General features: G+C 39.4%; 1 protein-coding gene across 5 annotated transcripts; it reads right to left on the bottom strand.

Annotated features, from left to right (window-relative positions):
• Positions 1 to 371: 371 nt before the first annotated feature.
• On the bottom strand, positions 372 to 17131 carry LOC149842042 (Calcium-binding EF-hand family protein). Of its 5 annotated transcripts, none has more exons than XR_016431030.1 (8): positions 16886 to 17131; positions 14643 to 14733; positions 14411 to 14535; positions 14138 to 14234; positions 13911 to 14020; positions 12628 to 12702; positions 2358 to 2461; positions 372 to 616 (listed from the first exon to the last, which is right to left on the bottom strand). XR_016431030.1 is itself a non-coding variant. In XM_090001258.1 (7 exons), exons 2-7 carry the CDS (start codon positions 14710 to 14712, stop codon positions 2411 to 2413), a joined length of 528 nt encoding a protein of 175 aa, XP_089857384.1. In that variant the 5' UTR covers positions 14713 to 14733; positions 16886 to 17131; the 3' UTR covers positions 2153 to 2410. The 5 variants fall into 5 exon arrangements, 2 of the variants coding, with proteins under 2 accessions (XP_089857384.1, XP_089857386.1); XR_016431031.1 differs by lacking the exon at positions 372 to 616 and adding an exon at positions 1297 to 2086; XR_016431032.1 differs by lacking the exon at positions 12628 to 12702.
• Positions 17132 to 27248: the final 10117 nt, after the last annotated feature.

Raw genomic sequence — 27248 nt, 5'->3', positions numbered from 1 at the left:
TCAACTTGTTTTTTCTCAAAAATTGTTTTCGCTAATTCACTAAAAACAAAAAATCTGAAAAACAAAAGATTTTCTAGACTCTATCAAGCTATTCTAAAAGTTTACAAGTTCAAAATTTTGGAGCGTTGCATTATTAAGTAGGAATGCAAATAATCTCTAAATTATCTAACAGCTAACGGCTTCTACCGATGTTAGGAAAAGTGAAAAATTGAGGTGAAGAGTTACTAAGTGAGGTGTAGACTTCATAATGCAAGACGTATAGGCTTTACTAACAAAATTATATATATATATATATAATGACAAATTTTATGGTGTCGAGAGCTTGTTTAAAATTCATATAATAGATTATAAGGAAAACATAAATATAGAACAGAAATGAAAATCAATATATAATGATATTTCAACATGTCACCAGCATTGAAATATATACAGCATACAATTGCATTTTGTTTGGCACTTTTGACATTTAATGCTGCCCATATCTCCATTCAATAATTTCTTGTTATGAATGCTATTCATGCACATCAGCAGTCGGTTAACTCATAATGTGGATTTTTTTTCACTTAAAAGGCTGACAATATTTGCCTCTTGAAAGGCTGACTTTGGATCAGCATACCTGCACCATAGAGTTTTGTTTATTTTTTATAAAGAGAATGATATTAGCCCCCATCATAGAGGATTGTGCAGCTACTGCTCTCTCTCTCTCTCTCTCTCTCTCTCTCTCTCTCTATATATATATATATATATATATATATATATATTACTAACCCTAATATAAAACCTTTTTTCAAATCTCTCCTTTCTCCTTCCTCTAAGGAGTCGTACGAGCTCTCATTTAGACCCAAAAAACACGGCCCCTTCCCACCTGGATGTCATGAAACGGGGAATAAGCCTAGGATGGAGGTTAAAAACAAAACTCGAGTGAGGATGGAGGGCAAAATTTTGAAATGGGGTGGGGGTGAAGGCCTTGTCCCCCGCCCCAGTCCATTGTCATCCCTATTCCTGACAAAATCAGATTCAGATGAAAAAGATTATGCGGATTAGCTAATTTGATATGTTTATATGTACCCGTGTCAATTAATCCATCAGATTCAGATGTAAAATGACATACCATATACAATTACAGTTGTTAATCGGATACTACTTGCTTTACTGAATCCACTAATGAGATTCAGATTTGATTAGATGTTCATTTGTGTTGATGATATCAAAATCGATCTACCATTGGGGCAATGAGTCGCACCTACTTTATTAGTTCCACTTTCATTTGGATCCATGCTTAGCTATCCTAAATATCATAAAATTGACTCGTAAAGAAGTTAACAAAGTGGAGGTCCTCTTGCTCAAGTTTAGCTTATTTTGACTCAATAGGAGCTCAATCAGTTCTAAAGCTTGAACTCTCATGAGATCGAACCGAGCCCAAGCTGGCTGGTCACGAGCTTCAGCTGAATCTGTGCAAGCTGGCTTGCAAATAATGCTTTCACTAAAAGAGGATTAGAAAAAGAATTGAACACCCAAATTCAAGTTGAATAATACATTTTTTGCAAGGAGAGATAAAAAGAATGGAATACCCAACCACTTGTATATAAGCTATATATTCAATTAATTTATCTACACCATTGTTAATATGATAACCTATCAAAAGTATGTATCATTTAATCTTTCTAGTGGACAAGAATTGCTCCCACTGGGATTTGAACCCGAGATCCCTCAGCCAAGATAATGTGCCAGTAATGGATCCAGGTCAAATTTTATGAGCTTACGCAAGCCAACCTGAGGTGAGCTGAGTCAGCCCATATTAAACCTCCAATCTGATGAGTGAAGAGGAAGATGGGTTTGCTTCTTCGAGGCCAAGTCATCTTCCAAATGGCTACCCACTGATTAACCTCACGGGAGCTTATTAGATGAGTATATATATAGGGTGTTAACCCTATTGCTCAACCTAGCCTGAACCCAAGACTACTAACAGACCCAAGATCCGATTTCCATTCAAACCGTTCTATACAATTGACTCAGTAACAGAGAAAATTTTGTTCGCCAGTATCAGTTGCACCTTTGAACTGCAACAGGTGGCTCATCGTGCTCACTGGTGAAATCAAAGAAACCGAAAAAAGGAAAGAAGCAACAACAAAGCAAATGAATTGTTTTCCCAGGAAAAAGGATCTTATTAACACAGCTTAAATAAGGTTACATGCACAGCATGCACAACCATCAGGGCAGACGCACATAAATTACATGCAAGGATGCTCCCTTCTATGCCGTAAGATGCACAAAAAACACTAATGAAGCAGAATACGGTTATCTATCTGAAAGCACTGAAACTTGGAGGAAATGATAGAGCACCAACAGAGACATACCTTTACCCGGGAAACACGCATTGCATAAAGCCACCAACCAAACACTCTTCACACTAATCCACAGGGACTTCAACATCCATCTTCAGACCAGACTTGCTAAGAACCTGAAACAAACATTTGGACAGACATAACATTCATATCAAGTTTAAGCCATCAAAGGTCCCATCCACTCACCACAATCTCTATGTACAATCACGAGTTGACAAAGAGAATGGAAATTGTATACATATATACATGAAAATCTAATGATATTGCTTCTGACTATAAGGATCCCACCATGTAGAACAATCCAGAAGGGACCTGACAAGAGCTTTAGAAATAAAATAGCTTGCATGCTGCAAGGAGTCAGCTCAGCTGATTTACAAGAAATGTTGCTACATGATAACCAATTACCAACACCTTTTTTTTTCTGTTGACAGGGAAAGTGAGTTTTAACACCCCAGTGAGGAAATGAATCAGCACTACTGAGTGATTGAGCCATTGATTTGAATGAAGACGTCATATTTTGAACACAGCTGGAAAGCCTGGAGATCTTATTGTGTAGTTTTTCTTTGTTTTTTTCTTTGGCATGTGTATGTGTGTGTGGGCGTGCAGAATTTCAAAATCTGCAGTTAGCTTATTGCTGGCATGGTTAAAAATATTGGAAGTTACAAAATCATCTACTAGTAGAGACAGTTTCCTATATGCTGGGTACCACACACTTAATGGTAAAACATATACGTGAAACTGCAAATGATACAGGACTTTCACCAACAAATAATCCAATCAAATTTCACTGGAAAGAAAAGCAAAAGCCTTGACTACCTCCAAATAACAGAATATGAAGACTAGTGAGAAGCATTTGAAGCATGGTTGCTATAATATGCATGAGCAACAGAAGTAGATAGCAAAACCATGTAACACAAAAATATATATCACTTGCAAACAGAGCCATGTTTATATTATTAATGGATAAACAAAATGCTTGGAAACGTATGGGTCCAAAAATGAAAAAATAAATCTAGGATGTAATAAACAGCCAGGATATTTTATTAGAGACGAACCTCAATGGATGGAGGTCCATCACATACCAGGGCACATGATAACAGCTGAAACTAAGGCTTGTTCAAAACTGATCGAGTAACAAGGACATGACCATGACACCAAATCATCATTCAGAGGTTTAGTGCAATCTGTAACCATAGTCACAAATATTGGTATCGGTCATCTCTCAGCGAGGCTATTTCTTGCGATATTATAGGTTTGGTGAAAAATCTTGGAAAAATCTGGGGGCTTAAAAAAATAAAAATCTATAAAAATAACAAAAATAAGTAAGAAAGTATCATGTTAAGATAATAAAATACATATATAGTAAAAAAATAAGTAAAAATGCAAAATAAAGAATAAAAATAATTTAAGATGTAGAAAATAAATAAAAACAGTAACAATAATTGATAATATTGCAATATTATCAAATTGAAGATATTTTCAAAATATCACAATATTTCACCTATAATATCATTTGCTGAAAATACAATGCTAATATCGTGATATTTTGAAAATATCGCATATATTTGTGACTATGTATGTAACCACTAGAGTAGCAACTACTAACCAAGACCAAGCTTTTAATTGGTGAATAAACAAGTCTAAGCAACTTAGGGCATGTTTGCTTTGGTCACAAATGGTCATGAATAATCACAACTGAAAAAGAAGTTGTGATTGTTGGTCACAAGGTCAATCTTGTGACCAACTTTCACAAGATTCAAGCAAAAATAATCACAGCTGGTAATTGTTGGGGAGAAACCAAGAGTAACAAAAATAAGCTGAAGCACTTCCCCTCTATGTGAATCACTTAAGAAATTTAATAAACACTTGGTAGACACAATCACATAAACCTCACTTACACTAAATAGTGTAAAACCACCTTTACCAAAGCAAACATACAATCTAATAGAAATATAAAAACACGAGAAAATCAAAGCAAGGGAAACCCCAAGGTTGCCAGACTAGGAAGCAAAAGCGAGAAACAATACAGGTAGCGAAAGCGCAAAGCGATGCATTTGAAAATGTATAGGAAGTGGGAAGCGAGGAATAAAAAAACAGTATAAGAATTGAAGGGAAATCAAAATGGAATGCAAAAATGTCGTGGTTTTTTAGTGTAAGAATTAAGTTTTTAACAAAATCTAAAAATGATGACCACCAATTTAGAGAAAGCACATGGAAGTGAGTGAGAAGCGTGAGAGGAAACACATAAAAAACAAGAAAAGTAGAGTGAGAGAACATATAAGAAGAATGGATGAAGCGTGTGGAAAGCATAGGAGAAGCGTGGGAGAATCGAGATTCTCATCAAGTTTTAGAAGCAAGGAGTATTGCACTTCCGAAACGTGTTTTCAGGAATCACGCTTCCCACCTATCTAAGAAGTTTTCGGTAACTCTGGATCGATTTACGTAAAAAACCCTCCTCAAAAATGGAAACCACGGGGCCACCGCAACAAATCCAATATGTGAAATTAGATTACAAAGCTTTCTTCTCAAGCTCCCAAGATTGAGGATACTGTTAAAATATAATTTGTGTATGGATCTGGATCCAGATCCATACGCATGGTATGTTAAATGAAACACATGTTGTATATTTCTCATTAATGGCATCCTTGTAATATCTCTGATATTACAAGGATAGTTGTATACTTGTTTTATACATATGAAGGTTAGGGCTTGGAGGTCGAGCAACTGAATGCCGCCCCAGCCGATTCTCTCTCTCTCTCTCTCTCTCTCTCTCTCTCTCTCTCTCTCTCTCTCTCTCTACTTTCCTGTGCAGTCTGAACCACAGACTACAAAGTCTCATATGGTATCAAAGCTCAGGGTTGCGGAATCCTGTTAGAGGCGTGTTCAGCGAGATCTGTAGAACCAGATTTTGGCTCGTCTTCCCTTTTCTCAATTTTTCCTTTATTGAAACTCGTCTCCTCCCCTTATTGCAACTCGTCTCCCCATCTGTCACTTATTGCAACTCCCAATCTCAAAACCCTTTTTTTTTATTCTCCTCTCTGACTGCAGTCATAAACCTCTTAACGTCTGTAAGTTTTAATAAAACTGCAACTCGTCTCCCCATCTGTCACTTATTGCAACTCTCTTTTGTTTTCCACTTTTAACGTGTCAGTTTTTTTTCCCAGAAATTCTTTCCCCTATTTCCAGAAATTCTTTGATTACAGAAATTTTTTTTCTCCTTTATTGCTATTTAGTGTCCCCTGTGCAACGCCTACAGGCAGATTGTAATTGTTTACAATCTCGATTCTGTTTAAAAAAAAAAGGTTATTTCCAGATATTGGTCGCACAGGTACATGTCTTGTTGAAGTTCTCCTGATTGATTAAGTGATCTCAAGCATGTTTGTTTCTTCCATTCGTTTTGTTTGCTTATACATTGTCTCATTGATATGGATTACTCATCGTCATCCGGTCCCTCTGCAAATTTCTTGAGTCAGCTCATTACAGAAAAACTTACTCATTCTAATTTTTTGACTTGGAAGAGGCAAATCCTTCCTTTTATACGGAGTCAGGATCTCGATGAACATCTGGATGGTTTAGTTCCTATACCACCACGACTTATTTTGCAGGAAACCAAGGATGAGAAGGGTGACACAATTACCATTTCTATTAAGAATCCAGAGTATACAGCTTGGAGGAAGCGGGATCAGTCTTTGGTTGCTTATATTACGTCAACACTCTCTCAAGAAGTGTTGGTTACTCTTTCAGATGATTGCACTGCGGCGGATCTGTAGAGTAAGTTGTCCCAGACATATTCTCAGATATCAGAAGCCCGAGTTATGTACTTAAAAAATGATTTTCAAAGTTTGAAGAAAGGCTCCATGACAATCATGGAATACATAGGCCGCTTGAAGAGTATTACTGATCAATTGGCGGTTATTGGAAGTGCTATTGCAGATAAAGATAAAGTTCAACAACTTCTCAATGGATTGGGTCCTGATTTTGACATGCTTACCACAACTTTATCATGCCTTCCACAGTTGCCCACTTTTGACGATCTTCAAGCGAAACTTCTCCATCATGAGATGATTATGAAACAAAGGGCAGAAGGAAATGAATCAGCTTGTCCTCATTCAGTTTTGGCCATGGACACTTATGTAGGTTTTGGACGAGGGAATGGAGCGCATCAAGGAGGCAGAGGCCGCAGACGTTTTGGGCAGGGAGGACGTGGTATCTTGCCTACACCTAATATGTCAGGGGTTTTTAATACAAGGAATCAGAGGAGAGTGCCCACTTGTTTCTTATGTAACAAAAGAGGACATGTGAAAGCTGATTGTTGGTTTAATCTACAAAACAGAGGAAAATAAACAAAATTGAGAATAAATCAGCTACCACTGTGAACACAAAAGTGTCATCCACAGATGTGCAACAACTTTTGTTATCAGCATTGTCACATATGACAATCAAGCAAAATGAACAAGGCGAATGGTATGTTGATTCAGGTGTCGCCACACACGTTACGGGTAATGCGGGTAAGTTATCTCACTTATTGCCTTATTTTGAAAAAGGTAGTATAGTTACGGGAGATGGAACTTATCACTCCATTAGTCATACTGGCAATGCACATATCCCTATGTCAAAGTCCTCATTTCACTTGTCCAATGTACTTCTTGCTCCCAATATTAAAAAGAACATGGTTTTTGTAGCTAAACTTGTTGACGATATGAATTCTTTCATCGAATTTACTCCCTCTTCTGTTTATGTTAAGGATCTACGAACGAAGGAGACATTCCCTAAGGGGGAGCGACAAGGAAACATGTACGTCTTCAAGGAGATTCCTTCAATGTCTTTGTCTTCAGTCCCAGTTCTCCAGTTGAAGTCGTCCAAGCATTCTTCAGTGTCTTCACCTTTAGAGTCTTTGTTTTTCCCTTCATTGGAAGTTTTTAATTCATCTCATTGTAATAAGTCAGATATTTGGCATAGTCATTTGGGACATTGTAGCCGGGGTTTCATTGAAGATCTTGTATCTGATGGTCTCCTTCCAGAGTCTAGTTTATGTTCATTTTTTGGTAATAATAATAAATGTTCTTCATGCGAACTCTGCAAAAGTCATGTTCTTCCTTTTCGTATTATAAATAAAAGAGCTTCAAAGCCATTTGAGATTATTTGTTCTGATGTTTGGGGACCCGCACCTATTCCTTCTCTTTCTGGCAGTCGTTACTATGTTATCTTTAATGATTCTTATTCCCGTTATACTTGGATATATTTCTTAAAACACAAGCATGAAGTTTTTCAAATATTTCGGGAATTCCATTCGATGGTCAAAACAAAGTTTGCTTGTGATATTGTGCATTTACAATGTGATGGTGGAGGAGAGTATTCATCGAACGAGTTTATTGCCTTTCTTCGGGATAAAGGAATAAGTCGACAGGTTTCTTGCCTTCATACTCCTCAACAAAATGGGGTTGCGGAGAGGAAACACAGGCATATTGTCGAGAGCGCGATGAGCATGTTACATGATAGCAATGTGCCCGTTAGTCTCTGGACAGAAGTTTTTCACACATCTGTTCATATCATAAATCGTCTTCCTATGGCACTATTGGATCGGAAATCTCCCTATTATACTTTATTCGGGCAAAATCCCTCTTACGATGAACTGTGTGTTTTTGGTTGTGTATGTTATGTACATGTTGATTCATCTCTGCGAAATAAGTTTCAGGACAAGGCGGTCAAGTGCAGATTTGTTGGGTATGCAAATGAATACAAAGGTTATCGATGAATACAAAGGTTATCGATGCTATGATCCTACTACACAACGTATTAGGACCTCCAGAAATGTTGTTTTTGACGAACGAAATTTTCATGTCAATGACTATGCAGCGTTGCCATCTCGAGAATTAGAAGTATATGATCCATGGATGAGCGCAGATCTTTTTGCTAATACAGGAGAAACATGTCAGACAAATTGTTCTTCCTTCGGCTTGAGTAGGGAGTTGAATGACTCACATATACATGTTGAATTATCTCCAGTTGAGTCTCCAGTTGAGCCACCCCCAGTAGAACGCTTCTCTGGGCAGATATACACTAGACGAGACAAAAATACAGAGCCGAGGAATGTGGAAAGCATCGCCAATGATCCGGCTGAAAGGCCGTCACGCATTAAGCATCTTATTCAACGATGGGTGAGTTATGAGACCTCCCTTGATTTTCAGTTGTTTATGTCTCAGCTCACAAAACAGGATGAACCAACTTGTTTTAATCAAGCTCTTCAATCCCGTCATTGGACTGAAGCTATGAATGAAGAAATGGAAGCTCTTCATGAATGCCAGACTTGGGAAATAGTCCCTCGGCCAGAAGGAAAGAATGTAGTTGGCTCAAAATGGGTTTATAAAACAAAGTATAAGCCTGAAGGAAGCATTGACAAATATAAGGCACAACTTGTTGCTCGAGGATTCACACAACAATATGGTGAAGACTACGATGAAACTTTTAGTCCGGTAGTCAAAATGGATACTATTCGTGTCATCATATCCCTAACAGTCGATCGAGGTTGGAGTCTTAGCCAGATGGATGTTAAAAATGCATTTTTGCATGGAACTTTAAAGGAAGAAGTGTATATGGAGCAACCTCCTGGTTATGCCGAGAAGGATCCTACTGCCTGGGTGTGCAAACTAAGAAAATCTCTGTATGGGTTGAAACAAGCGTCTTGTCCCTGGTTTGAAAGTTTCTCTATGCAAATTCAGAGTTATGGTTTTAGAAGATGCTCAATGGATCACTCACTCTTTATTTACCAAAAGGCAGACATTGTTATACTTCTTCTTATATATGTTGATGACATTGTGATCATTGGGAGTTCAGATAATCACGTGCAAGACGTGAAGCAGTTTTTAATGAAAACTTTCAAGATGAAAGATTTAGTGGAGTTGAGGAACTTTCTTGGTGTGGAACAATTATATCATGATACATTAAATTATTAAATTATGATATTATGTTTGTGATGAATGTTCTAGCATGTGCAATCTTAATGTTAGTGGTATAAACTTACTGGCTTTCATAAGTCTGACCCTGTTTCATAAGGATTACAGGTGATGAATGATCTGCAGTGGCACGATACAGGGGCAAGAGAGCCATCCATAGCATTAAGCTCCCCCTTAAGAGCAAATCTCTTCTTGTGGTATATTGTACCATACTTGTCACATGTTGCAACTATAAGAACACCCTTGGTGAGCTTCCAACCTGATTTGCCAAATGTGCTTGTGTACCCTTCATCATCTAACTTGCACGTAAAGATGAGATTCATGAATAAATCTAGAACATGTTGAACATCTTTTAGCATGAGCTTCGTCTTCACACTGGTTTCAAGGCATACATCACCAATGCCAACAATGTTTGAAGTTCCTCGGTTGCCCATATGAACAACCCCAAAGTTTCCTGGCTTATACGAAGTGAACAACTCCAAATGTGGTGTGGCATGATATGAAACACTTGAATCAAACACCCAATCGGTGTTGGTGTTCATGACATTGAGACAACCATCCTTCTCTTCTACTACAATAAGAGAACCATCACTAGATATATTAGGCATGGTATCACCCTCTTTTTCTTTGAGTTTTCCTTCTTTGTTATCCCTGTTGAACTTTCTATGTTGCTTCTTGAAGTGCTTGACACCACCACAATAATGATAAGTGAGTTGGCTTCTAGACTTTGATCTAGGCTTGTGCTTTCCTCAAACATGTGGCTCTCTTGAGACAATCTTCCGCGATTTTCATTTGCCAAGATCTTTGGGCTAGTGCATTCACCGATTTTCTTCCAACTTCTTCATTCATCAAACAACTAGTCACATGATTCATGCTTATCACACCATCTCAAAGAAACCACCTATGTTTCATAACTTTTTGATGGGGAACTAAGCAATAAGATTGCTTGCAACTTATCATTTAATACCATCTTCATGGATGCCAATTGGTTCATAATATTGTGCATCTCATTAAGATGATCCGACACCGAAGATCCCTCCTTGAACTTCATATTCACTAATTGTCGAATGAGAAACAATTTGTTTGTCGTTGTCTTCCTCTCATACAAATCATGCAACTTCTTTTATAGAGACTTTGTCGTAGGCTCTTTTGAAACATGGTGAAACACTACATCATCCAACCATTGGCTAATAGTGGTAATGACCTTCTGATCAAGTTTCTTCCGATCATCATCCGAGGTAATCTTGGGTTTATCTTCTTTAATGGGATCATGCAAGTCCTTCACATAAAAAAGGTCCTCCATCTTAGCCTTCTATATTTGTCAATTCCTTCCATTGAAACTAACCATCCTTTTTGTTGTGTTTTTCATCTCAATTCACACGAATACAAAGCAAATTTGACCATAAATGCTCTGATACCACTTGTTGGGCAGAAACCAAGAGTAGCGAAAATAAGCAAAAACACTTTTCTTCTACGTGAATCAATTAGAAAATTCAACAAACACTTGATAAACACAATAACATAAACCCCAACTACACCAAATAATTACTTTGGGTATCCAATGTATTACCTCCAACAAAGCAAACATACAATCCAATAGGAATATAAAAACACAAGAGAAAATCAAAGCAAAGGAAAAACACACCAACTTACATGAAAAAACATCTCCAAGAGAAACGGGAAAATCCACGGTGCCACCACAACAAATCCATTATGTAAAATCAGGTAACAAAGTTTTCTTCTCAAGCTCCCAAGCTTGAGGATACAACCTTCTTGCTTACAAGAATCCTCCCTTATGCTCTCTTGGGGGTAGAAGAAGCCCTAGGTCTTTTCTTTCTCACAAAGAAGAGGAACCTCACACTCTCTTATCTCTCACACACATGCCGCTCTCTCATGTCTCTCTACAACAATAGATGACTTGAGACAAATAGAACCACAAATTAAAAATGGACAAAAATATACCTTTGTAAGTCAAACTAAGTTTGACTCTCTACAAAAGAGGACTCAAGTGGAGGTGGGCTACCCAAATGAGGATGGACCCAACCCAAACCCAACAGCAATCACAATCATGACTAGTACCTTTCTCATGTTTCACTAACCTTGAGAAAGTGTTGTGATTTACAATCACATCTTGAGAAAATTCAAGAATCACATGACATTGCAAACATGCCTTTAGTTTAACACAGAGTTACCAGACGAGGAAGCGGGAGCGGGAAGCGATACGGGAAGCGGGAGCGGGAAGCGAGGCACTTTCAAAAATTTAGGAAGCAGGGAAGCGTGGGACCACTTAGAAGAAAATTTTGAACCGTCTCGAAAGCGACCTAGGAAGCGAGGGGGAAGCGAAAAAAATGAAAAAAAATGGGGAAGCGAGGAGGAAAAGTGGGGGAAGCGTGCTTCCCATAAAAGGGAAGCGCGCTTCCCAAAAAAGGGGATGCTTCCCCTCACGCTTCGGAAGCGCGACGTTTTGCGCTTCCCCTTTTGCCTAGGCGCTTCCGGTAACTCTGGTTTAACACATTTAAAAAGTCAAATTCGGTGAATGGTGAATCACTAAATCCTAAACATGAAAATGTCCAGATTTGAACAATTGAAATCAAATTTGCTATGTGTGTCCACACACTGAATCAACATGAGAAATGGTAGTTCAAACAAACATCAATCAGGCCACATTTCTCTCTCTCTCTCTCTCTCTCTCTCTCTCTCTCTCTCTCTCTCTCTCTCTCTCTCTCTCTCTCTCTCTCTCTCTCTCTCTCTCTCTCTCTATATATATATATATATATATATATATATATATATATAATGCTACAGTGCTTTGGGAGTACCTACTCCCACCTAAAGAAAGCTTTAATTTTGAAAGTTCTTGAGGCTTTTTGTTGATCAGACCGTATAGATATGATCTACATGTCATTTTTAGTAGAAAACAAGATTTGAATAATGTGAATGTAACCTATATGTAGGTTTTTCAAGATCTTTAAAAATTGATGGCCCACAATGTACCAAAAATTGCACAACCTAAAAAATCCTTTTTTTATCAACAAAAATTATCCAAAGCATGATTCCTATCAAATAAACTAGGTTGAAAGCATCTATGAAGTCTGATTGAGAAGAAATAACTTACACGTATGGTTTCTATTAGGTGGGAGTTGGTGCTCCCAGAACACAGTAGCATTACAGTATGTATATATGTATATATATATGAATGATACTATAAGGATGTCCTTTATAGCCTGATTAAACAATGCTATGAAGGAGTAGAATAACCTAAGGTTGTTTCAATTAAAAATTAATGCGGTAGAACTCTAACAAGAAAATCAGCATGAATCATGAAATACCTTTACAAAATCATCCAACACTAGGGCACATCCTTTTGAGTAGCCAGCTTCCTCCAAGACATGAGTCAAGACATGCTAAACAAGCATGATAAAAAGAAAAAAAACTTTAGTAGTTCCAAGAGAATCTTTAAGCCAGAAAATAGGTAAAGAAGAGCATATGTATAAGATTACATATAATGAATAGGTACAGGTGTTTCAAAGGACTTTAGCACTCCTTATATATAAATTACACTAGATTAGAGCTGTGAACCTACTATTTGAACAAATCCCCAGCATTGCCTTACCTTAAATTTCCAAATATCCAAATCAGTTTTAGCTCTGTTTTCAATAATGGCATTGAGCAAATAAGGATAATGAGAGATAAAAAAAATGGTGTTTGGTTGAAGTTGTGATGACTAGGGTTGGGTATCAACATGTTTGGTGATCTAATCAAGGTCAATCTGAATCAGACCCAAAAAAATCATAATATAGAGATTGAGATCTATGTTGATTCAACCCTTAGAATCATGGCATGCCCAGTTCAATCCCATAGACCACTGGATCATTTAAACTAAAAGGGATGAACTGTTGAAGGTGCTTATTTTCAAAAACCAAATAAATATTGAAAAATATAAAATTAACTGCAAAACAATAACATACTTCTTGATACCCTAATATTTACGAGAATCATTTTCAGCTCAAAAGTCACAGCGGAGTAGTGGATAAGTAGGAATGAAAGAAGCGAGCACCATAGTGGTTCTCATCATGATGGCCAGTATAAAGCTCTCAAGAGGATGAGCACTGCACAAGTTAAGGTTGATCCAAACCCAGCCAGCCACTATTTTCAAAAGTTACAGTGGACAAGTAGGAATCATTAGAGGTTCTCATCGTGATGGATAGCCTAAAGCTGTCAAGGGAATAAGCACTGAACAAATTGTGGTTGATCCAAATCAGGATGTGCTAAATTTCAGATTCATGTTGTAAAATCATGTGTTCCCATTCTGCGCCAAAAAGAAAAAGAAATACAAAATTTTCCACCCAGCGAAAAGTTAAGCTGGAATATTTTGGCCTCACCTTTTTGCTTCTATAAGGCCTAGAGTCCCCAACTATACTTTTCTAAACAACATTTCTTATTTTTTTCCATGAAAGGCGTAATAATGCCAAAAAGTGAACCCATGAGTAACTATCCACTAGCTAAAAAAATCTTAAAAGCACAAACTAGATTAACTTGTCATCCTAAGATGATGCAATTCTGAATGTTTTACATGAAATTCAAATAGATTGCAGTAGCATATGAACTCTACCTCTCGTTGCTGTTCGGAGATGAATGATCCAGTTAAATCCCTCAGTACTTCCAATATATCGTTAAATGTTACCTTCCCATTACCGTCAGAATCATAAACTTTGAAGATGACTGCAACATATGGAAAAAGGTATTGAATGGATCACAATTATGAATCAGCAATAATCAGGGGGAGAAAACAGCCATAACCCTAAACATATAATTTTTACTTCAAGAAGAATCACCTACATTCAATCTTCTGTTGAAGACTTGTATGAGAACTAAAGGATGACAAGAATGCGACAAAATCTTTAAAGTTCAACCCATCGATCATTCGCAACAGCCTCTGCAATTTGACATAAGAGAAATCATAAGATGTATGACAAATATGCATTAAAAACTGGATTTTCCTGAAAGGATGTCACCAAAACTAATTTCCCTATAAAAAAATGAAACTGAGATCTTTGTGGGTGCTGATAATGATATTGAAAATCTTAATTGAATGGCTGCACAAAAGCTGACCTGTGAAAGCGGATTAAGAGCAAACTCAGGCACGGAGAGAAACTCATCTGCCGATATGAAACCCTTTGCATTTCTATCAAGTTGGCAAAATCTTGTGTATAGGGAAACAATCTCTTGTTGTGAAACTGAATCAACATTAAGAAACAAAAAGAATAAGAAATGCAACTTGAACAACCGAATAAATAAACAAATAGCACAGAGAAAGAACGAATGCCAAATCTGATGCACATACAGAGATTGTGGCAATACTCCTGAACTTCTTCAATATCATACTGAGTTAGCATTGATGACGTGTTCCCCATTACTCCAAGATCTCCACAAACCTGACAAAAGATTACTAAAATTTCAAAAATCTTAATAGCCACCAAACCCACAATGACAAAGTAAATCACACTTCTCAACAATTGCTACTAAAGCCTCCCCTGTGGAAACTTAAAGAGGTTTTCTTTAGAAGCACCTTCACCACCTCAAGCCTTTCTAATTGTCACAGTTAATGTACCTGACATTTGGTATGGAGGAACCCTATGTTCCTGAATAGGGAACCAGGGAAACGGGCTATGTGAACCTAGGGATGGCAGTGGACCGGTGGACAATGGGGCCCCACCCCGCCTCGCCCCGTTTGGACCGGGGATGAAGGGCATGAAACGGGGATGAAGGTTAAAATCTATCCCCGTGCGGGGATGGACTTACGCTTCCCCCCGCCCCGCCCCAATCCCCGCCTTTCCCCGCCACACCCCATCCCCAATCCTTCAATGGATGACTATAGACTAAGGGGAAACGGGGCCCCGCCCCACCTCGCCCACGTTTGGACTGGGGATGGAGGACTTGAAACGGGAATGGAGGAGGGGGTGGAGGTTAAAATCCATCCCCGTGCAGGGATGGAGGATCGGATTTTGAAACGGGGCGGGGGTGGAGACCTTGTTCCCCGCCCCCGCCTCGGTCCACTGCCATCCCTATGTGGACCAGAGCAGTTGAGGCCAGAGTAAGAGCCGTCCCAGAGTGGGCCTGGTTATGGCTCCAAGGCCTTGTTTTACACACCATAATTCATTATGTATACAATTAGTTAACACGGCATCCTCAATCGCCGTGGGCCTCAAAAAATATGAGCTAAAGTAACTTCAAAATCTTAATGGAAGAACCATTAAAGTATGCATAACTCCAATCTTTGTATAAAACAAGAATCAGGTGGGTGTTTGGCACATCCAGATTCTTAGTTTTTCTGGATTTGAGCCCTCTGTTTTTATTTAGATCTCCAAAACATGATTTTGGGGATGTTCAGATTCACACCCAGATACCTAGTTTTCTGATTTTCTGGTTTCCTGGAACTCTTTCCTGTTCAGATTCCTAAAACCTCCATTTTTTTTGTCTTGTAATGCTGAGATGTACCTCAAAATCTGGGAAAGAAACAAAACCAAATTTTAGTTATATGCGTGCTTTGAGTGTTATTATGGAAGAAAACCGAGATGGTGTCACTAACGCCATGTTGATACACTAAATAGGACCCTCAGAAGAAAATCATCAGAAACACCGTAATCAAACCCAACTCGTGCAGATTTAACAATAAAAAATAAAAGAATCAAATCCCAATTCTCATGAATTCAACGATTAAAAATCTGAAAAAACTCAAAACACATACACACACAAAGCTGGTCGGATTTTACAGCGAGGAGACCAGTGGGAACAAAGGAGAGGAATGATTGTTGTGTTTTCACCGACTTCTGAAACAACAAATTCCATGGGTTTCTAGTGAACTATTTGTCCTAAAGATGCTGGTTCTACTGGTAACTACTGCTCCTAATACCCCAAAGTATCCGGATAAAATGGGTTTTCATCCAAAACCCTCTCGGAACAGCCGAACAGAAACAAAAGCGACTTCGGAACGAGAACATACAAAGATCGAAATTTTGGTACAGCCCCTGCCCATCGCCCAGGCAGAGGGAAACGAAGGGGCAGGTGTGCAGCCCCTGCCCATCAGGCCAGTCCGAAGTAGAGGGAGGGGCAGGGGCGCAACCCTGCCCCAACAGCCTGACAGAGGAGGGGAAATGGGCAGGGGGGCGGCCCTGCCCCGCCTGTCAGAAGGGGAAGAGAGGAGGGGATCAGGCAGGACGGCCGGAGCCACCCCGCAAGACAGAGGGACGAGCAGGGGCACCGCCCCTGCCTACCGGCCGGAAAAAGAGGGGTATGCAGGGGCCCAGAAAGAGAAAACAGGCAGGGGCATCGTCCCTGTCTGCCAGCAGAAAAGATGGAGACAGACGGGAGCATGGTCCCTGCCTGCCAGCCGAAAAGATGGAGACTGGCCGGAAATAAGAAACAGGCAGGGCATCACCCCTGCCTGCCAGACGGAAAGAGGAAACAGGCTGCCCGACGGAAAAACGGAGACAGGCAGGGGCGCTGCCCCTACCTGTCGGCCGGAAAATGAGAGAGCCCCTGCCTGTCAGCCAGAAAGAGAAATAACAAGAGAGAGGGGGGGTTTACCTGGAAGGAGACCGGAAAGGGGGAAAGCCCACGGTCGCCGGCGTCGGGGTGGCCGCGGCGATCAAGGGACGCAGGAGAGAGGGAGAGGCGAAGGGAGTGGTCGGGGAGGGTTCCCGAGTCGGAGGCCGGAACACGAGCAGGTGAGAAAGAGAGAGGGCGAGCGAGGGAGGGAGAGACGGGGCAAGGGCGTCGGGGAGAGGGGGACACCGTTGGGGGAAATGCAGCGGGGCTGCCGGCGGCGGGTGGCCGGAAAACGAAACGGGAGAGAGAGCGGCGCGGGGGAGGAGGGGCAGGGGTTTCTCCGTCTGCGTGCGTTAAATAGGCACGGGGTCTTACCGGGTTTGGATCTCGGTCGGAGCCGAATCCGACCCAGGTTTGGGTTTTTTTCTTTTTTTTAAAAAGCATAGGCCTTACCAAAGCAGCTCTTGAATCATTCCATTTTGATACATAAACGAGATGTTTTTAAGGCTTTAAAATCCATGGCTCGCAATCTTCATGAATTTTCAAGCATTCAAAAATAACAATTTTTCATCAAAAATACATGATCCAATTGTTAATTCTTAGAAAATTCACTGTAACTATCGCATCCACGTGTTAGATTTGCAAAAAAAGTGTTGAAAATGCTCATCTTTCTAGTTCTCATGAATCGCAAATTTACAGTATCAAGCACATCCACAAATTTTCTAGCTATATATATATATATATATATATATATATATATTATTTATTTATTTATTTATTTATGTTTTGCCCGTGGTATGGACCAACTCAATGGGGGGCTTTGCTGCAACCAAGATCTTGTTGTCAAAATATTATTCTCTTAACGTGATGTTGAGAGACAGAGTTGCCAAAAGCATCCTCTCTTAGAAGGTGTTGAAATGTGGTGTTGGGGATGCCAACACCATTCCCACTGCATTGTTTCAGCAATGTCATTGCTCCCAAAGAGCAAGAGTACAAGAGCATCACCAACACAACAATATCATTTATATCATAAGGACACATTAAAAAAAAACTTCTTTCTCTACGTAGTAGGGGTGGCAATTTCTGACACGACCCGCCAACCCGCCTCTTAGGCGGGTTCGGGATGGGCTTAAGCCAACCCGTTTAATAAACGGGTCGACCCGTGTAACCCGTTTATTAAACAGGTCGGGTTCGGGTTGGGGGTATGCCAACCCGCCAACCCGGCTGACCCGTTTAATAAGCAGGTTAGGCGGGTGGGTCAACCCGCCAACCCGACCTGATTGCCACCCCTACTACGTAGGATGGGTGTGTAGTCTTGCTGGTTTCACGCTTGTAATGGATTCTGTTTGCAATGCATCATCTAAGTGATCCTTGCTTACACTCTGTTTTAATGACTCACCAGTCATGAAGGGCTTATTTGGTGGCTTGTCCAATATTGTACATAACAACCAAACATAACAAACAAAATGCGTGTTATGTCTGTTCTGTAACAATTGTACTAGGTTCAACATTACTTTTGACTCAACAAGATGTGTTCTTTGTGTTGATTTTTGTTTTTTATGTTGTGCAAACAACTTGAGGTCGTATGGACAATAGGTTGGATAACTTTGTTTTGGATCGTACGACTCGATCAACTCAATCATACGAGTGTTTTAATATGTTTATTACGAATTTTAACTTCGGATATGGATCTCATATTAGATCTAAAAACTAAAAAATATTTTAAAATTAGGAAATTTGAGAAAAATAAGAATTCATAATTTATTAATATAAAAATGGTTTAATTAGTGTCATATTAGATCTAATCATGAAATTTATCAAAAAGTTATGAATTTATCCCCAAATATGGATCTCAAATTGGATCCAAATATGAAAAAAAAGTTTAAATTTTGAGTAATTGAGAAAAATAATAATTTATATTTTTATACAAAAAACATAAATAAATCATAAAACCCAAAAATATAATAAAATAAATCATAAAAAAACTCAAAAAGAGAAGAAAATCCCTAATAAAAAAATCAAAGTTAAAAAACCCTAATCAATGACAATCAACCAATAAAAATCAAAGAAAAAATCTCAATCAATGAAAATAAAAAAACCTAATAAAATCAAAGAAAAAATAAAAGCCTTAATCAAAAGAAAAAAACCTTAAAAAGAAAAGGAGCACCAACAAGAAAGATAGAGAGAGAAACGAAAAGGGAGAAGAGAGAGAAAGCTCATTGTTTGCCACTGCACAGGAGAGAGAAAGAGGTAGAGAGCAACTAAGGAGGGGAAGAAAATGAAGGAGAGAGAGATCTCATTGTAGGATGCCACAAAGGAGGAGAGAGATAGCTCACAAGAGAGATAGAGAGAGAAAAGGAGAAAAGGAGCAACAACAAGAATGGGAAAAAGAGGAACGAAAAGGGAGAAGAGAGAGAAAATGCATTGTTGGCCACTACATAGGAGAGAGAAAGAGGTAGGGAGCAACTAAGAAGGGGAAGAAAATGAAGGAGAGGGAGATCTCATTATCGGCTGCCACAAAGGAGAGAGAGAGAGAGCTCACAACCGGCTGTTGCACAAGAGAGATAGAGAGAGAAAGGGAGAAAAAGAACAACACCAAGAATGAGAGAGAGAGAGGAACTAAAAAGGGAGAAGATAGAGAAAACTCAATGTTGGCCAATGTACAAGAGAGAAAAAGAGGTAGGGAACAACTAAGGGGAGGAAAATGAAGGAGAGAGATCATTGTGGGCTGCCACAAAAGAGGAGTGAGAGAGAGAGAAAGAGAGCTCACAATAGAGATAGAGAGAGAAAGGAAGAAAAGGAACAACAACAAGAATGGGAGACAGAGGAACCAAAAGGGAGAAGAGAGAGAATACTCATTGTTGGCCGCTGCATAGGAGAGAGAAAGAGGTAAGGTGCAACTAAGAAGGGAAAGAAAATGAAGGAGAGAGAAATCTCATTGTGAGCTGCCACAAAGGAGGAGAGAGAGAAAACTCATTGTTTGCCACTGCACAGGAGAGAGAAAGGGGTAGAGAGCAACTAAGGAGGGGAAGAAAATGAAGGAGAGAGAGATCTCATTGTAGGATGCCACAAAGGAGGAGAGAGATAACTCACAAGAGAGATAGAGAGAGAAAGGGAGAAAAGGAGCAACAACAAGAATGGGAAAAAGAGGAACGAAAAGGGAGAAGAGAGAGAAAATGCATTGTTGGCCACTACATAGGAGAGAGAAAGAGGTAGGGAGCAACTAAGAAGGGGAAGAAAATGAAGGAGAGGGAGATCTCATTATCGGCGGCCACAAAGGAGAGAGAGAGAGCTCACAACCGGCTGTTGCACAAGAGAGATAGAGAGAGAAAGGGAGAAAAAGAACAACACCAAGAATGAGAGAGAGAGAGGAACTAAAAAGGGAGAAGATAGAGAAAACTCAATGTTGGCCAATGTACAAGAGAGAAAAAGAGGTAGGGAACAACTAAGGGGAGGAAAATGAAGGAGAGAGATCATTGTGGGCTGCCACAAAAGAGGAGTGAGAGAGAGAGAAAGAGAGCTCACAATAGAGATAGAGAGAGAAAGGAAGAAAAGGAACAACAACAAGAATGGGAGACAGAGGAACCAAAAGGGAGAAGAGAGAGAATACTCATTGTTGGCCGCTGCATAGGAGAGAGAAAGAGGTAAGGTGCAACTAAGAAGGGAAAGAAAATGAAGGAGAGAGAAATCTCATTGTGAGCTGCCACAAAGGAGGAGAGAGAGAGAGCCGGCTATTGCACAAGAGATAGAGAGAGAAACGGAGAAAAGGAACAACAACAACAAGAATGAGAGAGGAACGAAAAAGAAAGAAGAGAGAGAAAACTCAATGTTGGCCATTGCACAGGAGAGAGAAAGAGGATCCAGCGGCTGCACAAGAGATTGCACAGGAGAGAGAAAGAGGATCCAGCGGCTGCACAAGAGAGATAGAGAGAGAGAAAGGGAGGAGCAAAGAAGGGGAAGAAAGAAGAAAAATGGGGGAGAGAGAGGGATCTCACCACCGGTAGCTGCAAAGGAGGGGAGAGAATAACGAGAGGGTCGGGAAACCCCTCCCCTTTTATTTTTTAAGTATGTTCCCGTCCCTGTTCTCGGCGTAATAGGGGGTGCAACAGTGAAATGTCTTTCTAAAGACGTCCAACGTTTGGTGGCCTCAGCATGATTGGTGGCTGCGCCATCCCCAATCATCTTCGGGATGGGCCACCAAACCTGTCCCAAGGTTATAATCTGGTACACAATGGTGTCCTAAAAAGTTTTCAATCTTGTTCACAAGCGCATGCTTTATAAAGGTGGAATAGATTCAGTGGACGAAACTTTTCATAACTTTGCTTAGAACGATCAGTAGTTGTAACAGCTTGTGAGTTGTGACTGTTAGCTGGATTTCAGCTGCTGCAAAGTGCAAACGGGTTTTTCCTTGTTGTGGTGAGGTCAAGCCAGTTTTGAAGGTGTTCACTCTCAGTTTCAACTTATTTTTTTTTCATGTGGCATCATCTTTGATTTTTTTTTTTTTTTGAAAGGCAAGCTGGGGTTATGCAGACCCCACCACTTTATTCAACGTACCACTGGGTTTGAACCTGCAACATCCCACCACAAAGAGACGTTGGTTTGAAGATCCCATTATGGACAAGCCGAGAGGTGTCAAGTTGACCATGGACTCGAGTAGGTACCTCCATGAGTACTCCTTATTCACCATGAATAGTTTCTCATTTGAATTAAGCCTTGCGGTAAAGGATGAACGACCCAAGTATTGAACTCTCAACCTATAGTGAGCCAATTGATACTTAAGTTCATACTTCCCATCGTTTAGTTAGGAAACTCCAAAAAAAAGTGTCAAAACATGGAACGAATATATTGTGCAAGTATAGAATTAGATTCAGCTTTATACATTATTTTTTTAATTGTTGCCATTGTTATTTTTTCTAAATCTTATTTCTCTGTTTTTTTTAGTAAAAAAGCTCAACTTTTTATATGTTTAATTCAAGGTCGTTTTGATTTTTTTTCCTTTCTTTCAAGAGCCGATTTTCACAACACTGAAACAAACTTCCATTTTCCACAAAAAAAAAATCTCAATTGGTTTCACGCTTTCCGAGCAAACTTCCCGAAACTTTCAAAATTCTTTGGACCCGTTTCGATGATGGCACCAGGCAAAAACTTGAGTTTTGAAAACCGAGGTTTACCCTAAAACCAGGTTTTTGGCCAGAACTCTGGTTTTCTCATTGTTTGGATGACAAGAGCCTGAAATTTCAGTTCAGGTTTTTTTATTGTAATAATTCTAACAATAAAAAGTCCCCACTCCATCTCAAAATCCAAACCTCCATCCCCATTTTCCAACCCATCAGTGACCAGAAAATGACCAGACGATGGTGGAAAAGAAAACAAAAAAGAGTGGTCATTTTCCAGCCGATGACAGTCCAAAAATGGCTGGGGTCCAAAAATGGCTGGGCTGGTTACAGACCGGCCAGCCAGCACCAGCGCTGCCATCTCACCGGCCGGAAAATGGATGGATAGGATGGTGGTCGAAGGGAAGAAGAAAGGTGGGGTGTTGAGACTGTCGGATTGTACCTAGTTTGCACATGAAAAAACTACCCTACACCAGGTTTTTTTTGTTAGGTTTGTAGAACCTGGTTTTGTGTCATCCAAGTAGGGATGGCAGTGGGGTGGGGCAGGGGACAAGGTTTCCACCCCCGCCCCGCCTCAAAATTTTATCCTCCACCCCCGCCTCCATCCCCGTTTCATACCCTTCATCCCCGGTCCAAACGGGGATGGGGCGGGGATATTGCGGGGAAAAGTGGTCGGGGCGGGGTTGGGGCGAGGATCGTGGCGGGGTGGGGAAAAGTGCATGTCCACTCCCGCCCCGCCTCCGCGGCGGGGATGGATTTTATCCTCCACCCCCGCCTCCATCCCTGTTTCATACCCTTCATCCCCGGTCCAAACGGGGCGAGGCGGGGCGGGGCCCAGCTTTCCCCGTTCCACTGCCATCCCTACATCCAAGCGGATCATAAAACCAGATTTTACTTCTCAAGATCTAAACCTGGTTTAACCATCCTTTGAGCTTCATCCTGACGAGGTCTTAACATCTCTTGGTAACCAACTGCATAGAAGAAGTGGATCGTCGTCTATGTAAAAGTCAAGCCGCTCTGCGTCGACATCACAATTCAACGAAGTAGGGCCAGGCGATTAGAAAAAACGGCCCTACATCCGGTAGATCAAAGGTCTTCATTCCGCGTTTTTTAAGATGGACGGCGCAAGAAAGAGCCCCGTTACCCTTCAGCGCGTAGAGTGGGTAGCTCTCCTCAAAACGCATTTAGGGTTTCCAGTTCAACCGGCCTCTTCCCCAAATCCGCCCGCCCACGATTGTGCAGATTTTGGGGATAAGCAGGGGAACCGCCACAAGTGATGAAGAAGAAGAAGAAGTTCTAGGGCACCGTGTCCGTCTTTCTGATTACATCAATAGATTGGTCTTTGCATAAAAAAAAGGAACACCAGATGGTCTTGATTTTATTGAACGTATGTAGATACAAGAGCAGACAAACTTTCATTTAATCAACACAAAGCAACCCGATCAAACAAGCAAAGCGACGGTGGCGACGGTGGCGACGGTGGAGACGGTGGTCCTCTTGAGGAGAGGCGCCTGCAGGTCCTTCGCGGCCCCTACTATTCCGGCGGTGGGCTTGCTAGGTTGGGGTTCCTGGAGACCGAACTTCCAGTATATGACGGTGATGAAGATGGATCCGGCGGTGATGACGGAGAAGAAGATCCACGCCATCCACAACATGTCTGACGGCAGGATCGCCCACAGCCTTATGCCGTAGTTGTAGGTGAGCAGGATGGCCAACACGAGGCTCACCCTCCTCAGCGCCTCCGACGCCGGAGATTTCTCCTGGAGGAACGACGACACGGAGACTGCTCCGGCGAGCATGATGTAGAGGAGGAAGAGGGTGAGCAGGATGAGGGTGCTCCATGACTCCTGCATCTGGGTCGTTTCCATGATGCTTTGGGAAGACGACGTGCAAGCCCTTCGTACGCCAACCGACTGCAGAGAGAGAGAGAGACCCTTTGCCGAAGGCTGTGGTGCGTAGGGTTTAGTAGGCCCCACGGTTTTTGTTTTTTTTATGGGAAAGTATCATTTTTCCATCTCATACCGTCATACGTTTTTAAATTACAAATATGGGTAATTTTTTTTAAAATTGTCAAATAGAGACCTCAGGTCAGGTTAACTTAACACCCATCGTCTTAGAAAACAGGAGTCTTTCTTGGTGGGTTTCTTGTCTTCTTGTACATTGAAAACTGAAAACTACTTATTCTCATAAAAAAATAAAAAGTACGAACTTCTAAGAAATTTTGGCTAATATTTGAAATAATCAACTCACAAGGATATTTAGTGTTGTGACAGGAAAATTTTTTTTTTTCCGGTTACAAGTAAATATATTTAATTTAGCTGCTCACTAATTTCACAAATAAATAAATAAATCCGGCTAATCTATAAACAATTCAGAAAATCTCCTCAACATTACATTTAGTTGCTTCTTTCTCAAGTATCATAGGCAAGCTTGTTCTTCAAATTATTAAGTTGGTCTCGATTGAGTCTAACGCCCTCCTTATTGATTTCTTTAAAAGGACAGCTAGGAGGTATCACTAGGGATGGCTGGACCGGGTTGGGGGGTGAGGGACAAGGTCTCCCCTCTCCCTCCCTCCCCCCCCGTCCCCCTCTCAAAATCCATCTCTGCCTCCATCCCCGCCACGAGGTGGGGCGGGCCCCCGTTTCCCCTCGATTTAGGATTGGGGATGGGGCAGGGCAAGGCGGGGATCGTGACGGGGATGGGGCGGGGTGGGGGAAAGCATAAGTCCATCCCCGTTTCATGCCCTTCATCCCCGGTCCAAACGGGGCAAGAAGGGGCTTCGCTTTCCCCTGGTCTACTACCATACCTAGGTATCACTGGGTCATGTATACCAGGGCTGAATTGATATCTCTACCCAATTTGAACCAACTCAACCAAATCTTGACAGACTCACGGGTTAAAACCGACACTAAAATTTAGATAAATTTTATAATATTAAAAAAATGGTATTTATTTTAATAAATAAAGATGAAATTTTATTTCAATTGCTTATTCTAGATAATCAAGTGAGCATTTAGATTAAAACTAATCATATTTATTAACTCATAAATAAATCTCAAATGAGTTGAAACTTTAACTAAAAGTAAAAATAAATTTTGTATTTAATTCAGGGTTAATTTCATGTAAATTAGAATCTAGAAAGAATTTGAATTTAGATTTAAAATTTATGTTAAATGAGTTTAGATTTAATTTGACACTCATGTAATGTCATTCCAATAAATAAGATGTTAGTTTTATGTATTTGAAATCCAAAATATAAAATAAGTGTTAATTAGTAAATAAAACAATTCATAAAATTAAAATTTAGACTAAACCAAATTTTATAAATGGTTGAAGTTCATATGAGGAGTGTTCCCTATGGAGCCCATACTATGCGGTACCTCAAGTGAAATTCAAGGTTTAGAATTAAAAACACAACAAATCGATATCTTAAAAGTTTCAAAAAAAAAAAGAGAGAAAAAAAATAGAAGTCAATTACTTGCAATATATGCAAGCTTTAGGACTTAGGATTTTTTTTTAGCTAAGCTAAACCAAGAGGGTGGGATGTCCCCCTAGGTAGGCCCACACCATCTTGGCTGGATGTTGTTTCCAACAAATTTTTAAACTCCTTTATATCTCAAAAAAAATATAGAAAAAAGAGAGATTTTTTCAAAAAGAAAACTTGCGGGAATCAAGTTTTTTTTTTAAACCCAAGAAGAGAGAAGCAAGAGGGGACGTCCAGCCCCTCTTGCCCTCTCTCTCTCTTTTCATACTTTCTCTTTCCATCTCTCTCTCTTCTCAAAAAATTTATTTTATTCCCTTCTTCTTTTCTATTTCTTATTCTTGGTGGAGGTTGGTCCAGTAGCCATTGGAGTTGTATCCAAGCTTGAAGATACTTTTGTGAATTCAAGATGAAAAACGAAGGATTTTGTCAATTCAAAAACCCGAACGAGGTAGATATACCAATCACGTATACATAGATTGATCCAATCATGAGATATGCGTAGAATCAATTTTCAGATATGAACTAATAGGGATTAGACATGAAAATATTTTATTAACACTTATTTTCAATTTAGAAAACATGGCTTGTTGGATCCTTGCCACCACGGGATTATTGAAAAAAATGGTTTTCAAAACTAGATTAGTTTTGTCTTCTAAAATGAAAAACAGTTAGAGAAGGCTTAGATTTAATTTTTCTTTAGAACTTATTTGATTAGAGCATGTCTAAAAGTGTTTATTATATTAGGTTGTTACAAAAAAAGTTCAAAATAATTATGAAATTTATATATGTGCCAAAACCCAAGCTTGATTGTACAAAATTGTTTTGAAGAAGGATTCAACAAAAATGTTTTAAGAGTTTTGTATTTTATGATTTAGATAGATTAATGTGATAATGTTTAGTTAGTTTAGTGTATGTTAGTATGGTTAATCAATATGTTTATGCATATGTAAACCATGATTTGATGATTAATTAGGATTCATGTTATTAGTAAAAAGATATAATTTTGTTTGAGTAATTTTATGAATGCAATAAAAATTTTGGATGATGTATGCTAATGTTTTCATGTAGTTAGCACATATATACTTATATATGTATTATATGGTGCTCGGAATTTGTTTAGAATAGTTGTGAGCATATTTGATTAGATTTTAATATTGTCCTTAGTCTTGCTTACTGGATTTCTTATGGGTTTGAAATCTCTAATAATTTGTTCTTGCTTTTGTCTTGACCAAATTTAGAAAAAAAAATAATTTTAGAAATACAAATCCAATAAATCCAAATAAAAATACTATGGTGTTCTACACATTCGAGGCTTAAATTTAGAATCATGTTTTCTCATTTGAGTCAGTTTTGAAGCTAAAATGTCCATTGCTACAGAGCGCAGACTTTTTGCCCTATCAACATGACTGTTCCAACTAGAGATTTTGAAACCATCATAAACCTAATCAAAACTAATAAAATAAAATTATGAAAAATCTGAGTAAAAGCTAACATACATAAGAAGATTATGTAAAAAGGATTTTGTCAAAAGAGTTATCAGTAATTCCCAAAAAAATCTCCAATTCAGAATAAATTGCAGTAGTTAACAAAATCTATCTTATATTTTTCCTAAATAAGGTTCAGTCTTAGAATTTTCATAATTTTATTACAATTGATTTTGCAGTTCTATTTTTTGGGTTATGTTTTAGACATATTAAGGCAACCCAATTAAATTTTCAAAGCTAAACTCGGTTCCTATGTTTTTTATTGGATTTTTTAAAATCACGTTAACAGATTCCTGAACTGCACAAATGTCATGTGTTAA

The sequence above is a fragment of the Nuphar pumila genome, chromosome 3 (genome assembly GCF_984573655.1).
Source record: "Nuphar pumila chromosome 3, dmNupPumi1.hap1.1, whole genome shotgun sequence".
NCBI lineage: Eukaryota > Viridiplantae > Streptophyta > Magnoliopsida > Nymphaeales > Nymphaeaceae > Nuphar > Nuphar pumila.
The sequence above is the reverse complement of the archived record's forward strand: the minus strand, read 5'-3'. Positions and strand labels throughout refer to the sequence as shown.

Coding starts and splice junctions, on each gene's coding strand:
- LOC149842042 (XM_090001258.1), bottom strand. CDS start 14,712: ATGGGGAACACGTCATCAATGCTAACTCAGTATGATATTGAAGAAGTT. Junction 12,703..13,910: donor TCTCCGAACAGCAACGAGAG/GTAGAGTTCATA, acceptor ATGCTTGTTTAG/CATGTCTTGACTCATGTCTT. Junction 2,462..12,627: donor TGTTGGATGATTTTGTAAAG/GTATTTCATGAT, acceptor TGTTTGTTTCAG/GTTCTTAGCAAGTCTGGTCT.